Source organism: Dermacentor silvarum, chromosome 9 (genome assembly GCF_013339745.2).
Source record: "Dermacentor silvarum isolate Dsil-2018 chromosome 9, BIME_Dsil_1.4, whole genome shotgun sequence".
NCBI classification, from domain to species: Eukaryota; Metazoa; Arthropoda; class Arachnida; order Ixodida; family Ixodidae; genus Dermacentor; species Dermacentor silvarum.
The window spans coordinates 40,910,878-40,927,272 of NC_051162.1; the positions used below are offsets into that span (position 1 = coordinate 40,910,878).

The 16,395-nt window shown below is 46.2% G+C and overlaps 3 protein-coding genes across 3 annotated transcripts; 1 reads left to right on the forward strand and 2 right to left on the reverse strand.

Annotated features, from left to right (window-relative positions):
• Positions 1-219: 219 nt before the first annotated feature.
• LOC125940425 (uncharacterized) lies at positions 220-2,175 on the reverse strand. The gene is made up of 4 exons (XM_049656543.1): positions 2,070-2,175; positions 1,955-1,977; positions 1,487-1,528; positions 220-925 (listed from the first exon to the last, which is right to left on the reverse strand). Exons 1-4 carry the CDS (start codon positions 2,110-2,112, stop codon positions 695-697), a joined length of 339 nt encoding a protein of 112 aa, XP_049512500.1. The 5' UTR covers positions 2,113-2,175; the 3' UTR covers positions 220-694.
• A 6,086-nt stretch (positions 2,176-8,261) lies between these two features.
• Positions 8,262-11,504, forward strand: LOC119463547 (uncharacterized). The gene is made up of 3 exons (XM_037724382.2): positions 8,262-8,976; positions 9,705-9,912; positions 10,984-11,504. Exons 1-3 carry the CDS (start codon positions 8,443-8,445, stop codon positions 11,379-11,381), a joined length of 1,140 nt encoding a protein of 379 aa, XP_037580310.2. The 5' UTR covers positions 8,262-8,442; the 3' UTR covers positions 11,382-11,504.
• Positions 11,505-13,389: 1,885 nt separating this feature from the next.
• On the reverse strand, positions 13,390-16,006 carry LOC125940424 (chromatin assembly factor 1 subunit A-like). Its single transcript, XM_049656542.1, has 2 exons — positions 15,028-16,006; positions 13,390-13,770 (listed from the first exon to the last, which is right to left on the reverse strand). The coding sequence occupies exons 1-2, from the start codon at positions 15,332-15,334 to the stop codon at positions 13,409-13,411; spliced, it is 669 nt and encodes a 222-aa protein (XP_049512499.1). The 5' UTR covers positions 15,335-16,006; the 3' UTR covers positions 13,390-13,408.
• Between the last annotated feature and the right edge of the window lie 389 nt (positions 16,007-16,395).

Below are 16,395 nucleotides of genomic sequence, written 5' to 3' on the forward strand. Positions count from 1 at the left end.
TAGTGGCAGTGGAGGCAAGTATTAAAGGGAAAAACTTTTGTTCGCTGCTTCACCCGTTTTTCTGGGCAGTGGGCGGTCGTCGCATTTTCAACGCCGGTAAGAAAAGCCGAGGTGCGAGTGCCCATAAGAGACGCCCAAGTCAAAGAGTAGGGTCGCCTTCCGTTTTAAAACACCAAACATTTCAGCACCGTTGTACTACTAGTATTGAATTTATTGAAGACAAGTGCTAGTACATGTAGCATTTCTGTTCCGGATATGAACCATTGGTTTAACGCTTGTTGCGGTGCGGTCCAGGAATATTCAAAATTAAGGGAACAGTCCAAGGTCCAAGAACAGAAGTACACGTGCGGCCGTATATATATATATATATATATATACATATATATATACATGCATAAACCCTCAAAGAGAAAGGATATATAGTATAAACAACAATGTAGAACTGCTACATCGTGCAAAAACAATACATGTGTTCACAATCAGAAGGAACGCAAGGTAATTCTAATCCTACCTCCTTCAGGCTGTACCGAAGATTTTACTGAATTCGATATGGTAACAGAGAAATACCTCGTTCTTTAACTTCATCACGCTGCATTCGCAGAAAAGCAAAGCCGCTCGGTAAATGAACACGTTATTCATAGGTTTCTTCGCCTAAGCGGATGGTCATGGCTCCGGTAGTGGTACGTCGCTGTGTTCATCGACCCTTTCCGATCGGGATCTCGACGCCGATGCCCACTGCGCCTTGAGGCCTGCCTTTGTACGTCTTGCCGTCGATGCGGGTCGCACCGTGTGACACTCCGCCAGAGGCCACCACCCGAGTGCCGTCCCTGCCTCGATACACGTCATACTCGCCGCGGACAGAACCGCCCACGTTGAAGTTGCGGTGGTTGCGGCCTCCACCCGAAGCGTCCACGCTGAAGCGGTGCTACAGAAAGACGGGGTAACCAACCGTCACCCTCCATGCAATAAGAAGGCTTCTTTACATGGCAAATGTGCTTCATCAGGGCCGAAAGTACCCTACAATATGTTTTTTGCGTAAGTTCACTGCGTAATTATGCAGAGCGAAATCACTAACGCCTATATAATGACACGATAATAATATCGATCATACTATTAATTACTCGAGTGCTGCAATTACTCGAGTTTGCAAAAATGCAAACAAGCCAGCTATTGACTGTAGTAAAAGAAACAGAAACAAAAAAAAAACGTTTATGTATTTCTGTAGCGATTGCTGAAAACGAAAAAAAAAAAAGACTATCCCAGGCCGTCGCATGCAGTGGTATATTTGTCGAACTGGAAACGTAATCTTACTTTAGGTTCTCAAGGTATTTTTAAATGCGAATATGTTACCCAAGAAAGACAAAATCTGTAAGGTACGCATGAGCAAGATTTACGCACATGATTTCTGATAGTGATATATTATTATACCCGCAGGGTAAGCACTAAATCTTCAGAAGAACAAATACGACATGGATCAGGCACTTACTCGTGGAGGAGGGGGCTGAAAGCTGAAGTTGAATCGCCTCCTCTGTAACAGATAAAACGGAAGACCATCAGCCATTCGCCTGCGTGAGAGAGCCGAAGAAGGCGTTCATAATAAACGCCTTCTTCGGCGTTTAGTAAACAGGGTAGAGAGAGCTATGCCGAACACCATCAATTATTCCTTGGTATTTGGTGTAATCGTTCTCCGTTTAAGGAACCCGTGTTATGAACTAAATGAACAAAGTAGCAATCGCATAACTTCTTTCTTTGATAATCCGCAAGTGATTTCCATGACTGCTCACATGGGGTACCTACAGGTGTAGAAGTTGTAATCATGCGTATTTCAAATACAATTACGAATTTTGCTGTACCTTAAGCTCCGTTAGACGGCACATAACAACAGAATGTCCCCTCTGCCGAGTCTAACCATTCTCCTATCATGCACATTCTCGAATGTTCAGAAGCAACCTACCTGAGCATTGGCCACAGCAAGAGCTGAAATATGAAGCACAAAAGTGTCAGTGACAAACAAAAAATTATTATCACGAATATTCAAAAAATGTCTAACAATATATTTCAGTAATTACCTGTGAGCGCCAATAATAAAGCAAATGTGACACTACGAGCCATGGTAGAGAGTAAAGTTTATGAGTGAAGCTCGAAGACCACAGGACAGGAATGCTCTTCGTGTGGGACCGGCACGCTTTATATACTGTAGTTGAGACATTGCCTCAGCATTAGCTACGTACGTAGCGTATCCTGTATCCTGGAAAACATGTACATATGTACACCATCGGAAAACCCGCTTGAGGAAACAGCGAGGAAACTACAAGTACTGACATCGATGCGGAACAAGCAGGACTAGGTTTCTTGCAAGATACCGAATGTCGGCGAAGAGCCAAAAGGGTCAAATGAGTAGAATGCATGCAACCATGCCGGTTTTTTTTTTTCTACTCGACGCACGCTACTGCCTCCGTTAACTTTCTCTGCCCATCTGATCATTGCTTTCAAAGCAGGGTGCAACTCGAACATGTCGTCGACACCCGTGTTTGAAAGCTTCTCGGCTTTGCTAGTTTTGACGGGTGCGTGCGCGTCTGGTGGGAATACCGTATCGTTTCCTGCAGGGCAAGCTCCGCCGACTCGTTTTGCCGTTCTCACGTCACTCATCGACGACCGGAAGAGCGGTGTCGCTTACATCGTGATAAAGGGCACACCCTCAGCGTGGCGACGGCTCCGGGGCACGTGTGGAGTGAGTGATCCTAATGAGCTTGCTCTGAAAATGTTTTCCTCTCCTAGGCGCAGCACAGGATTTCCGATTTGAATGATCTGTTAAGTTTTACGGATATAAATAGTAATATTGCAGTGAAGAAGAAGCTGCGCTAAAGTTTGGTCGTTGTGCGCGAGATCACAGCTCGTGTTTAAATGGAACAGCCTGGGTTTTGTTTGGTGCTCCGCGGCCGCAATAAATCGCATAACATTTGGTGGAGGTGAGAATATTACTATCATTGCATCATTAGGATCAATTAATAGAAATGACACTTAAATGATCAATAAAGCTGCTCGAAGAGCCTGTCGTAGAGAAGCAGGCCAGATGCTCCATATTCCGGCCGACCTCTCTACTTTTTCACATCAATAAACTACTTCTTCTTCTTCTGTCCGATTCTCACCATTTGAAAATACAGATAAAATAATGATTCGGTTTTAGAGAATGCGTTCGAAATTTCTTAAGGAACGGAAGATGCGGTAATTCAACGACTTCTTCGACAAAACTCACCCACAGAGGAACACATTTTAGAATGCTTTAAAGTAACAATTAGGCATGAAATTATGCTCGTTAGTTTTAAAAGTTTTGACGAATACGTCGAGCCGATGCATTCCACTGCAACATTTCAAACCCGTCATCAAAGCAACTGAGAACGTTTTCCTGATTTAGAAGAACTTGAAGCTGGTAATTTCTGCTGCGTAGTCAGTCCGGGCCAATTTCTTAAGGAAAATGAAGCCAAACAACCATGCGACGTTGCATGTATCAGTTATTGAATATCTCTGGATGTGCATCATTACGTGACCGGTGTTTTGTTGCCTCTTAGTTTGACTGTAATACTAAGGCGAAAGCTTTAAGTGTGATATACCCTCGATGCCCTTGAAAAAAACGCGCTATCCGGTCCACTGGTACAAAAATTATCATCATCAGCAATGACTCATACCCCGCTGAACAAGCAAAAATGCAATGCAACCATGAACGAAAGGGGCTGCTTTCTAACCAAAGAAGAAGTCGAGATGGCGGAAGTCGTCCTGCTGCACAACGTTACTGAAGAGTAGCCTTGAACCCAATGTCTCAGCGAGGGCTGAGGCGTCGCCGGGGGCCGCGAAGGTGTCTCCCTCTGAAGATAACAGTGCCACAGGAACTGATATGCGCTCCACCTGATATGCTGGCGGTTCTTCCTGCGTTATGGCACAGCATAAAAAAAAGGATAAATGAAAGTTTATTGACTGTAATGACCCGAGATGTTGGTCAGTGGAACATGTCTCGTGCTCCCGCTACTTCACGCTAGTGCAAACGCAAGGCCGAATTCGCGACTGTTTTAATTCCTAAGAAGTGCCAGACACTCACCTCAGTTTTCATTCTGTTTGCTATCACAAGCGATCAGCGCTTCCTCCTACTAAGGGCTCGAGTGTTTGATCTAATTTCTGAATACTGCCCGGCTGCCCTTTTCATAGCGAAGCTGTTAAGGGCTCAGTCTTCGATGGTCGTGTCCGAATGTAGAAGAAGGCGTACATCGCCGGCGGCGGCACGATCACGAGCCGAAACGGCTATTCAAACGTGCCCATAACAGCTTACGCTGTAACACTCTCATTGGCCGTATGCTGTATGTGCGAGTGAAAACGCGCGTGGGACGGGCGCTTTCACGAAGAGCGAACGAACGGCGGAGAGCAAACGCAACGTCTTCGGTCTCACGAAAGGCCGTGGGGGGACGGCAGGGAGGGAGGGGAGGCGACGTTTAGCTGCGGCACAAAATGCGTATCTTGCGAAAGGGTGCGAGGGGAACCGGCGACTCATTCTCCCACGCGAAAGGAGGACATCGGAAAGGCAGGGCGGAAGGGAGGTGTTGCGGTATAGTGAACTATAATATCTTGAACACTGTAGTTGGGGCTTCTGCTCTGCGAACAACTTGCACTTTGCGCGGCTCCGGACGGCCGCGAGCACCGTACCGTATCTTGAAAACGATCTGGAACACGGCTCCTACCTTTGTATGCGCTGTGCTTTCGCCGCTCAGTTTGCGTTGAAGAGATAGACCACATGAACCTTTCTCGCTACTGCTGGCGCGCTTGCTAACGTCAGCGTTTTGACATCGGTTGTGTGCGGTCACACAAACAACGCGCAGAACTGTTGTCGACGGCGGCGGCGTTTTGCCCGCGTTCGCACCGAACGCGCGTGGCGTTGGTGACATGCATATGAAGAACGTGCCAACCTTTGCCATACACCCTATGGTTGTGTACCGCAGCGACCATAAGGCCATGGTCCCTGTGGTCACTAAATAAATGAAAACCACCGGATCATATATATATTTTTCATTCTTTAAAAGTTCAAATAACCAATTACACCATCGCATGTTATTAGTCATAATTGGAAATACATCATTTCCACCATAGTACAGCTTCGCTGGTCTTCAATCTCCACCCCAGTGAAAAGGATCGGAGTTTTTTAACAGCGAAGCTGATTAAGCCAGCTAATTTGTGGTTCTTATCAAGAAACTATCATCATCATCATCAATGAAGAAAGAAATAAAAGAAAGTAAACTGTCTTGCCGAGGCGGGTTTCGAGCCAGCGTACCCACAGTCCCCAGGCGAGCGTCGTAACCACTAGGCTATACATCCACACTTGCAGAGCACGCATTTCTGCGTACCATATGATTGCATTCGAGTGTCGTCGTCTCCGTCCACAGCTGGCGCGTTCGCGTGCGCTGCTGCCAATGCTCTGCGAGGTGAAGAAGAGGCTTTGCGCGCTATGCTCGGGGGAGAGATAAAGAAAATGAGGGAGAGATGCGTTCACGGAGCGGGTCTGCTGGAACGCGGTGTCGGTGTTGCAAGCTGCGCTAAGCAACGCGCAGTGACGGCCGTAAGTTCGAGACGCGCGAAAAGACATTATCATCATCATGAGTAATAAGATGTAAAGTAGGCGCGCACTTCCGGAAAATGCTGGGCTACGATCGCCCAGCTTCTCTGTTTCAAGCCTTAAGCGGCCGAATGCAAGATTAAGCGTTTAAACGCGTCAGCGTTTAGGCATAGAGAAAGAAATTCAACAAGAGGGGAAACTCGGCAAAAACTGGCAATAGGAAACACGTCACCATACGTCACGCTATAGTGTTTATGCCGAACGTTAGCTGCCGCGAGCATCGAAAAAAAGAAAGTGAAATTAAGTTAACAGACATTGATTTACTGTTTAAACTCTGTGCCGCGAAAACTAAAACGTTTTGCGTATAAATGAACTTAAACTTTACGACTCATGTTTCTTGCCTTGCCTAGCGACAGGTCAATGACGCGCCAGATGCATACCTCATCCGCCAGACCCCCCCCCCGACGCCAGCGAGGACGGCTGCGCGCGCGCGCGTTTGAGCGCTCGCGCGCGGCGACCAGTCTTTCTTTTTTTAATGTAACCTGGTTTATTGGGCTCTCGGCGTATTCTTGCGTTCCTTCTGCACTGGGACAAGACACCATTGCACTATTGGACTACGGCAAGGTGAGAAATCTTGTTTCACAGTCGACGACGCATATAGGCTTACGGCACGGGACCGAGACTTAAGACGCCGTTAGCGAAAAACCGCTCGGCCTTCCTGGCGCAGGTAATTTGAGTTAATGAATCGTGCTGGGACATGTTTCCGATGCTTCCTAGGGAATTATTGTAACTTATGTAGGTTTTTGAGGCACACTGGCCGCACAGGGCGCCGTGTCGCAGTGAGCGAGAACTAACTCGGCCGTGGTGCGTTAGTCTAGTGAATCTTGCTAGGAGAAGTTTGTGCCGCTTTCTGTGACACCAGACATTACCTAAAAGTAATTTCGTTACTTTCTGGGATACTTTTGAGGCACGCTTGCCACACAGCGCGCTGTGACGTTAAGCGATAACAGATTGGCCGTGGTGATAAAGTTTGTTTGGCGTGTATTGAATCTTAGAGGGACAAGTTTCTGACGTTTTTTGTGGCCCCGCAACAACATATACCTTCTTTCGGTACTCACACCTGTTGAAAACGCGATGGGCGATTGCCAAGAGTGATAACATATGGGAGTGTGGTGCTGGCGCTGGATGAGCGTGCAAAAGATAACGGCGAGGAACATATCAGAAACTTGTTATTCAAAAATTCCGTCTTCTAAAGGACTGAAAACAGGCTTTGCACCCACGCATTTGTCTTGAGTGTGAAGAAAAGGTATTCGGCGAACATCTAGCATAGTCCAGCTGGGAGCCTCTGTTGCGCCCGTCTTTCTGTATGTAGCGTACCGTCGAGTCGCCCGTGGCCAAATTTTGGAAACGCGAAGTCGCCCGTGTATTAGTGCTGCCAAAGTGCAGGAAATAATCCCCGGAAATGGGGGAACGTTTGGAAATCAGATGTTTTCATATTTTATGCTATTGTTTGGGGTGAGTCGGGTGTTTTCTACGCCATGTATGTAAAAGCGAATTGCTTTTGTTTTTAATGCCGCCCATTTACCGCTTTCGCACGTTTCGCCTCTACACGCAGTATTCCTATGTCTAAATACCAAAATGACACATGCTTGTAACATGCTGTTACGTGCTAGTAAATGTAACATGCTTGTAATTTACTTTTTTTCAGCTGGTGCCGTCCGGTGGAGCTTCATACGGGAACTACTGCTTACCTGGGTTCAAAACTTTGGATGAACGCACAAAATGCTGAACGAGCTTTTATATAGAGCAAAATAAATATTTCCACATTGCACAAAAGGTCTTGCGTCTACGTTGTGAAATTGCACGTGGCACAGATTCGATGGGACTTGACGAGATCGTACGCAATCATTTTTACCAAATATAAACCGATTCCGCACGAAGAGCGAAAAAGAAAAAAAATCACAGCATATCCAGGGGGTGATTGATGATGAGTGGGCGAAGCTCCGGAGGGAATCATCGGGTCTCCCGCTTAAGGGGACGCTAGCACAAACACGTTAGAAACGTGCAGTACGTTAGTAAGGGGGAGCGGCCACAGCGTCTTACGCAGCCATTTACACATGCCGGAACGTGCACCGCGTTTGCCGACGCCATCACGTGACTGCTGAGAGAGTATACCCCCCGTATTCATAAACGCTCATCGACTTGAACTTGACTTGCCACCGCCTTGGGCAGCGCGTTCGAAACGCGTTGAAGGTAAGGCGGAGAGGCCACAGCGTCTTACACCAGCTTCTTACACGTGCCGTAACGCGCTAGCACAAACGCGTTAGAAACGCGCTAGAAACGCGGCCTTTCGTTAGTAGACACTTTTAGTTGGGCGTACGTAACGAGCCTACGTACGCAGGACGATACGTTGCGTACGGTGCAAGCGAAGCGCGCAACAACACTTTTAGTTTACCGTATCGACCATGTCGGGATGCGTTTCGTTCAACTAGACGTATCATACGTGAAATGAAACAGCTTTTGAGTGCTTTTTAGCGCCATCGTGCGGTGGCGGCCGCGATAACGGCCACTAGCATCCAAGTCAAGCCGAATCGTTGGATGAACGTTTTTGCGGTGTTTGCGTCGTTCTGCGTGGTTTCGCGAAGTTGCCTTTTGCGTGCGCGTACGCTTTTACCGTGTGTTTGGTCGCGCTGTGTTCTTTTAGACTGACTGTGTTGAACCCTTCACTGTAGCCTTGCAGTGCTGAGCCCTGCGGTGTGTGTGCGCGCTTAGTGTGTGGTGTGGTTTTCTTCGTACTTGCCGTGAGTGTACCGCCTTTGTTCAGCTCGGCGTGCGCGCTTATAAGGATGCCACCCTCAGGCGTTTTATCAAATGCGCGCTTGTTGTCGGTCCTGACTTGGGCCGAAATTGATGACCTCCTGTTGTCCCATAAAGAGCGGCGGCTGCTAAGACATGAGTATACCTTGGATGAGCTTGAAGACGAAATGAGGCGAAGCAGGGAGGCCGAATTGGTGAGGTACCGTTCTCAACATGGACTTCTTGACATCGACGGCATGGACTCTTCAACGTTCAAACTCATGTTCCGGTTCCACAAAAATGACTTTGACGATCTCTGTAGTGCCCTGCTAGTGCCGCAAGAGATCACAACTGCACAAAACGTGAGGTTGTGTGGCCGAGAGGCTCTGTGCGTGTTGCTGCGGAGGCTGGCGTATCCCAACAGGTGGTGTGACTTGGAGGGGATTTTTGGGCGGCACTCCTCTGTCATGTCAAGTGCTACGTCGCGACTCATAAGCCATATCCTGAGCACCTTCGGACACCTGCTGACAGACGTGAACAACCACGAGTGGATGTCGCTTGCTTCACTGAAGGAATTCGCCGGCGTAAGTCATTGCTAACATACTACACACCTACCTGACCCAATTATATTGAGTTCTGTTTAGTTGTTTTGTGTATTAAGCAAAACCGCTGCTAGTTTCATTTTTCTCTTTCCGAAGGGAGGCGTTACGTGATGCCGTGTTCTTGAGTGTGCAGGGAGGGTCACAGAACACAAGCGTATCTCGAATTCCCGGCATTTTAGCGGTTATGAGAAGGCAAAACAGGAATTCTGGTGAAGCCATGTTGTCGCCTCCGCCATTTAACGCAACCCCTGCTCTTGAACACCTAGAAACACACATATTGATTTTAAGGAGCTATGCCAACTGTTATTGCTCTACTTGGCCTTCTAGTTGTAATGGTTAGGCTGCCATTTCAGTGTGGGATAAAAAAAAGATCACGCAATACTATTTAAGCTGCACTTTGATTTAGCGCATGGACTGGTATAGGTATTCACATTGTATCACATTTGTAACGTAACACAGCACGGCATACAAAGTTAACCTGATCTTGCAAATTTGTTGTACTGTGGTGGTGGTGCTGTGGTAAATTAATGTATGCCGCCACCCCCACCTCCCACACACACTGCTTTGCATGACATCCAAGGCTTTATCTCTAAGCATTATCCAGTGCTGTTTACAAATGTGCACAGATGACCATTTTATAGACATTTTAATGTCGCAGTATGTACGTGACAATGATTTGAAAATACATGCATCGTCATGCTTTGCTGCAGGCTGTTGAAGACAAGGGCTCTCCCCTGCCCAATTGCTGGGCCTTCATCGATGGGACAGCCCGTCCTATTTGCCGGCCAAAAAGAAATCAGAAGCTGTACTTCTCTGGCCACAAGAGGATGCACATGGTAAAATACCAATCGCTGATGTGCCCCAATGGCATTGTGTGCCAGCTTGATGGACACTATCCAGGGAGCTGGCATGATGCAAGTGAGTTCTGCCATTCATCCACAACGAACACTTCACTGCCTAAGCAACCATGATTGTAAAATAAGAGGAAGCACAGATGTATTCAACAATCTCTCTCTTTGTCATGAAGCCAACCAGTGACGATGGCAGGTTTGCCGTTCGTGAAAAGGAATTCCCATGTATGTGCATGATGATACGGTATGCATTGTCACAGAGCTATTGCTGTGACACATGAGCAATGACTGCAGTCATATATGTGACTACATAGCAGCTTAGTCACATGTCACTCCTACACTGTTCATTAACAAGCAGTCATGCAGCGGCCATCAGGCAACAGTTTACCAGCCATATCACTACAGTATTGACCTTGACCAGTGCTGCAAGGCAGGACGTCATTTGCCAGTGTATCTCATTTCTTTAGTTGCTAAGTGCTTTTTTTATCACGTCGAGAGTAGCCAAGCAGAAAAAACAATGGTCACGTTTGCCTGCTCAGTGTGGCATTGTAGAAGGAATGATTTTTCAAAATGTCGTGATATTTATGAACCCGGTCTGCTTGCAGAATAGCTTAGTTTGTTCTACTTTATTCATAAATTTAGCACTTACATCAGCATTATTGGTTGGGGATAGTGTGGCAGCAATAGAAAGACCATATGCACAGACGGTATGTATTGAAAATTTGCAATATGGTGTGGATTAACAGTGTTCAAATTATTTGCTTCACTTCATTACAAAGCGACAATGTGCAAGCATGAAAGCCAGGGTCATTAAATTTGCTGTAATCATAGAAGTACAGTGTGCACTAGATATTGACCCAGGTCGTAGAGTTGCATGTTAAAGTGGTTCATGTAACAATAGTTAATAATAGGAATTCTATTTGCTATTACCATTCCCACACTAACGAGGGAGAAAGGCAGCAGTATCTTGAAACGTTTTGATGACATGTCCACTGTTCAGTGAAAAAGCGTACATACTGGTCATTACAAACAATAACGTGTAGTGAACAGTTGTTGCATGCAGACATCACAAAATCGTAACATTTGAAAATTACATGAACTACACGTTGCATTTTCTTGTGGCTGATTCTTTATCCAGGAATATTCCGAGAAAGCGGAGTGTACAGCAAGCTGGAGAAGCTCACCAGAAATGAAGAATTCGTGGTGTACGGCGACCCTGCGTACCCACTCCGCCCACTTCTAATGAAGCCATATGGTGGCGCGTGTTTGTCACCTGCCCAGCAGGCGTTCAACTGTGGCATGAGCGCTGTTCGTCAGGCTGTGGAATGGGGATTTGGCAAAGTCGTCGCCGAATTTGCATTCTTGGACTTCAAAAAAAAAAACCAGAAGCTTCTGTGGCAGCAAGTGGCTGCAATGTATAAAGTTGCCACAATATTGTCTAACTGTCACACAACCATTTATGGCAGTCAAGTCTCCAGCTATTTCAGCCTCCAACCGCCGAAGCTGCATGAATATTTGAAGCCAAGGTTTGCTTAAATATCTGTCGTGTTTTTTATGAGTGGTATCCTCAGGCATGCCTTACACTAGATGACGTTGAATAACACATCTCGACGTAGTTGTTTGCATGTCACCAAGAAAAAGCGGCAAATCGACGCACAATAAAGGGATTGTAAAGTCATGTAATCAGTTGACAGGAATGGCTCAAATAACGTTCCAAATTGTCCCACTGGTAGCGGAAGTTGTGTCCTGCATTTACCTTAATTTCTCGATTACTAAAGCGCTGCTGCGTATAATATTGACATTCCAGGTGCTCTCAAACATTTACCTTTCACTCTACAATTATTTGCTATTAGTGCCCCTATAAGGTAATTTAATTTAAGAGTGATGAAAGTGAATTATGAGGGCCCCACAGGGCATGTGCTTTCACCTAAGATCTCTTTAGCGTTGCTTGAAGGGATCCTGAAACCATGTAGCTTCATGTTCTGCCTTCTGAGTGCCCTGATGCTTAGGAATCGTGCTTTCTTTCACAACCTGTTACGTTAAACAAATTTACATTGCTACAGCATTTATTGCATCAGTATAGCCAGTAAGCACTGTCATGCAATGTCTTGCGCAGAGTGGCAGGGCAGCACAATCAAGTGCGTGTGCAGCACAAAGACTGTTTTGTTTTCCTTCTCGGCAGCCACGTGGCATGTGTAGTATTCTGGCTGCGCTCATTACTGTATTGTTGCTTATGTGTGACTTGTTGTTCAGTTGCAATGTTCCTTTTACAATTGAATGGGAAGTGCATTCACTATACTTTGTTCAAATTAGACCAAGTTTACATTGTGTATCCCGCGTTTGTATGAGCTAATGCAGTTTTTTTTTCGAGACCTGGATGTGTATCTAATTCATAGTCATTCTATTACTGTCAGTAATGTTTGAAACTGTGTATTTGAGATGCATGACTACTTCAAGTTCCTGATTTGGGTTGGGCTAGTTGAAACTCAGCGTGGTGTCATGTTAAGTTTTTTGCTTTCATGATCTTCACATATCTCCACTATACATTAATCCACTCTGAAACAAGGCAGAGCTTCTCCAGAGAAAATGTCATGCACCACGTAATGTTATGCTATTGCCTTATAATGCTTGTGTTAGAGTGAAGGTTCAGTATGCTGTGACTGTATGAGACTTGTGCAACAAAGGTGACGTAAACTTCAGGACGTTCAGAGAAAGGCAGTGAGATATATTGTCACTATGTATCGAAAACATGACTTGTCCACTTCTATAATGGGGCAGCACTGTCTGTGATCTAACTCTGGAGTCTCCCAGAAAAGTTAGCCGCCTTACGTTTTTGCAGAAATGTCTGTCTGAAAATGTTACTTGTCATCCCAATAAAGCATCACTCTACAAGGATAGCCTGACATACTTATGATATAGCACTAGCGCCATTATCCCCAAGGACAAATGCATTTAGGACCAGTTTCCTTCCTAAAACTGGCACGGGGCTGAATAAATTTTCTGCAGGTGTCCTTCATTCTTGTGATTTAGCTCATGAACTGGGGAAACATTTGTGTGCCTGCTTGTTGTAACATATCCAGTGTATTGTTTACAGTTTGGACTTATTACTGTTGCTCTTTTGTATGTTGTTCCTGTTTTCTCATTTTTGTGATTGACGGCCCCTCTGCTTAGAACAGGGGAATGGTTCGCACTATGTATAAACAATGTTTCCAACATTCCACCTGTTGTGCTTGTGGCTGACAAAGCGATCATCTGCAACAAATTAAATTCATGTAAACCTGCCTGTCTAGGTATTTCTTTTTTGCTTTTGCTATCTTTGCTGAGAAGGCGCCAAACAACGCGCATGAACAGATGTTTATATAGTGCCTAAGTAGTGCACACTCAAATGGCTGTGTTCAATACTAAAGCCAAGACGTGCTTGGCATACATGACGACTTTGCATGTATATTCAGTTTTCAAGTGCTCAATGAAATACCATTTATATTTATACCTGTTTACAATTGTACCTGTGCTTACAGTGCGAAACATGACGGTGCTTGCGCCAGTTCCACCATCTATTGCATCTATTGCATATTTATCTTCGGCAGTAGGCCCTGCAGAATGCTTATAAATGCCTCCTGCTGTGCGGCAAGAAGTCTACGTTCTTCAGCCCGCTCTCGCCTCTCTTCTTGTTTCTCTTCGGCCCGCATGCGCCTTTCTTCTTTTCTCTCCTCTGCTCGTGCTCTGCGATCCTCTTCCCTTTCACGGGCCATCATCATCGCCTGCTCTTTCTCCCAAGCTAGCCGTCTCTCTTCAAAAGCAACTTTGCTCTCCTCAAAGGCAAGCCTACGCGATTCCATCTGCATGTCTTTTTCTTTCATTATGACATCATGTTTCATTCTCTTCAGCAGAAAGTCGTAGTCTGCCTGTTCTTGTTGTCTTTTTCCTGCATGGTGGTAAGCATCAAAAAAGAAATCAGGTGATTTTTGCAAGGCACTTCTAAGAATTTCTGCTCCATCATGTTGCACTTTCAAGCTTATCTCTACCTCATGGCTTTTGCCTTATGGTATGTATTTACTAATGTTAATGTGATTCGTTGGTTTATCGTCAAATTTATTGTGATGGCAGTGTTTGTTGAGATTCATTAGTACTGTTCAATCACTTGCAACTCCTGGTGATACCATGAGTGTATAAACAACAGGCACATTTGTATAACACAACGTTCTTGAGTGCGTCTATACAATTCCATGTCAAATGAAAAATGCCATCAAACACTGCTGGGCTCTGGCGACCCTGCTTTCTCGTTCATTTCACTTTGGCTATCGTTACTTTTTGCTGCATTGAAAAGGCAAACCACGTCAGTACATGTGGGAGTGGGAAATTCAACGAACTGGTTTGCCATTCTTGGTGAGACAAAATGCATTTGATCTGCTCTACGACATTACAACAAACGTCTGATATTTGGAATGTGGTCCCTGCTTCGTACGCACTTCCTTCAATTGAGCTTGCTGTATCACCATCGCCCTTTACATATGTAAATGTAACCTTTTTTGCATTATTTTGAGCAGCACATAATTATGAGAAATACTTAGGCAATACAATGTAGCACAAATGTTCTTTTTATGTAATGTCTTAATGCAGCACAATGAAATCATCTCTCCTATAATATCAGCCATTCTGCCATTCTTAGAGCTCATTCTTAGTATCTTGAATAAGAGAGAGCTGAGATAGTCGCCATGTATTGTGCTAAATAGACAGGGCGTGTGAACACAGGCACAGGAGAAAAGACACCAGAAATGCCGTTGTGGTGTCTTCTCTATTGTGTTTGTGTTTGCACGCCCTGTCTCTTTAGCATTAATATCTGTCTACACAACACTCTCCATCACCTTTTTCTTGGGCACATATCGTTACTTATTCATAGTGTTGTCTGGTTGCAACAAACTATGGTGGGGGGCTTTCGCTGTGTTATGGCTGCTTTATTTTGAGGTCAACTCGAAGCATTGGTGAGTGCAGTCCACGCACCACTGATCGTACTAAGAGTATGCCACTTTGGGTCTGCCCCTATAACTGGGATTCGTGCAGGAATAATTGTCCTGCCAGTACGTGCACCACTCTATTCTCAGCTCCAGATGGGTGGCACGCAAACCATTTCATCACTCCAAAGTTGGGATATCGCATATTATACCGAAAAAAAAATACATACCGCGCCTGGGGTAGCTTGGTGGGGCTTGAGAATGCGTCGGTTCGTCCCTAGGTGGTTCGGTGCTCCTACACCCTACTGTTGCGGACACAGCCGCTGCATGTAGTACGTTATCCGCGTCCCTAGGTGGTTCGGTGCTCCTATGCCCCGCTGTTGCGAGAGTCGCCGCACATACGGTATCTCCGGAATTAGGCACTGCATGGGTAGCTGCAGCCGATTGAGGCTCTGTAGAAACCGGTCGGTCGATGCTCATCGCACTTTCGCTGATGTCGTCTTCCCGTTCTCCGTCGTCGTCATCCGCAGTCACCATGCGAGTGAGCAGCTGCGCCGGCGTTACGTCACCAGTGGGGCCTGCAAACAGAGCACACACGAGCGCATTTCAGTGCAGTATGCTGCCCTCATGTAAGACAAAAAAAAAACGATTGCACTTACGGTAACGAGAAAAACAGCAACCACGAAGGGGACACTTACTAGCAATGTCAAATTCGTCGTCAGCGGTGTCACACTCGTCGATGAAGACTGTGCTGCGCTCTGCGTACCTGCTTGCATGAACATCCCTGGCAGCAGCTGCCGATTTTCGCGCTTGTACGTTTGAGTCGCCACTGCAGACCTTGCGTGACTTCTTCGCTGAGCGCACTTTGTACGAGGTGCCTTGAATGAGGCTCAGTATATCTTGGAGCAATTGGTCGCGCTCGGTGTATTCTTCTTCGGTTCCGGACCTACAAACATCAATTGCAATAATTTAAGCAAGCTCGCACAACGACCAAGGCGCCTTATTTTGCACCGTGCTGTAAAACAACTGCAGACTTACTTTTTTTGATTTCGGCGATCGTTCGCCAAGTGACGCGACAGCAGCAGATTTAGGCGCTCGCGCACACAGCGCGCCGTAAAAGGCTTCTTGAGGACATCTCTGAGGCGCCAAGCGATCTCCTCCCATTGTTCGGAATGCCTGAACGGATCGCTCGTCTGCACCTCCGTTAGCATCGCGACATCGTCCTTCAACGCAAAATAAACTCGATTCGCGCCGGCTTTGTTGTTGCTCTGTCCGTTCGCCATGGCAGCCATCTTTCAAGCGCTACGTCCGCTACGTCTGGTTACGTTTACGTACGCCGCGTTTTTTTGCGGGCGTACGCAGCGCATCCCTGGAAGAGATACGTTACGTACTGCGCATGCGCACTTCTCTCCCGCAGCCGCGCTGCGTACGTAGGCTCGTTACGTACGCCCAACTAAAAGTGTCTAATGTTGGTTATTTATTGCCATCGTGGTGCGTGTGTCTATGTGCGCTTCGTGGCGTAGTGGTTAGCGCCGCGCGTTCGGAAGCGAGGGGTCCCTGTTTCGATTCCGCGCTACGGACACAACTTTCAGAATTTC

What these genes read in the sequence shown, in the direction of transcription:
- LOC125940425 (XM_049656543.1), bottom strand. Translation starts at nt 2,112, where the DNA reads ATGGCTCGTAGTGTCACATTTGCTTTATTATTGGCGCTCACAG. An exon ending in TTTATTATTGGCGCTCACAG is followed by an intron (nt 1,978 to 2,069) that starts GTAATTACTGAA and finishes TTCATATTTCAG; the next exon opens with CTCTTGCTGTGGCCAATGCT. An exon ending in TTGCTGTGGCCAATGCTCAG is followed by an intron (nt 1,529 to 1,954) that starts GTAGGTTGCTTC and finishes TATCTGTTACAG; the next exon opens with AGGAGGCGATTCAACTTCAG.
- LOC119463547 (XM_037724382.2), top strand. Translation starts at nt 8,443, where the DNA reads ATGCCACCCTCAGGCGTTTTATCAAATGCGCGCTTGTTGTCGGTCCTG. An exon ending in CACTGAAGGAATTCGCCGGC is followed by an intron (nt 8,977 to 9,704) that starts GTAAGTCATTGC and finishes GCTTTGCTGCAG; the next exon opens with GCTGTTGAAGACAAGGGCTC. An exon ending in AGGGAGCTGGCATGATGCAA is followed by an intron (nt 9,913 to 10,983) that starts GTGAGTTCTGCC and finishes TTCTTTATCCAG; the next exon opens with GAATATTCCGAGAAAGCGGA.
- LOC125940424 (XM_049656542.1), bottom strand. Translation starts at nt 15,334, where the DNA reads ATGGTGACTGCGGATGACGACGACGGAGAACGGGAAGACGACATCAGC. An exon ending in ACCAAGCTACCCCAGGCGCG is followed by an intron (nt 13,771 to 15,027) that starts GTATGTATTTTT and finishes ACCACCATGCAG; the next exon opens with GAAAAAGACAACAAGAACAG.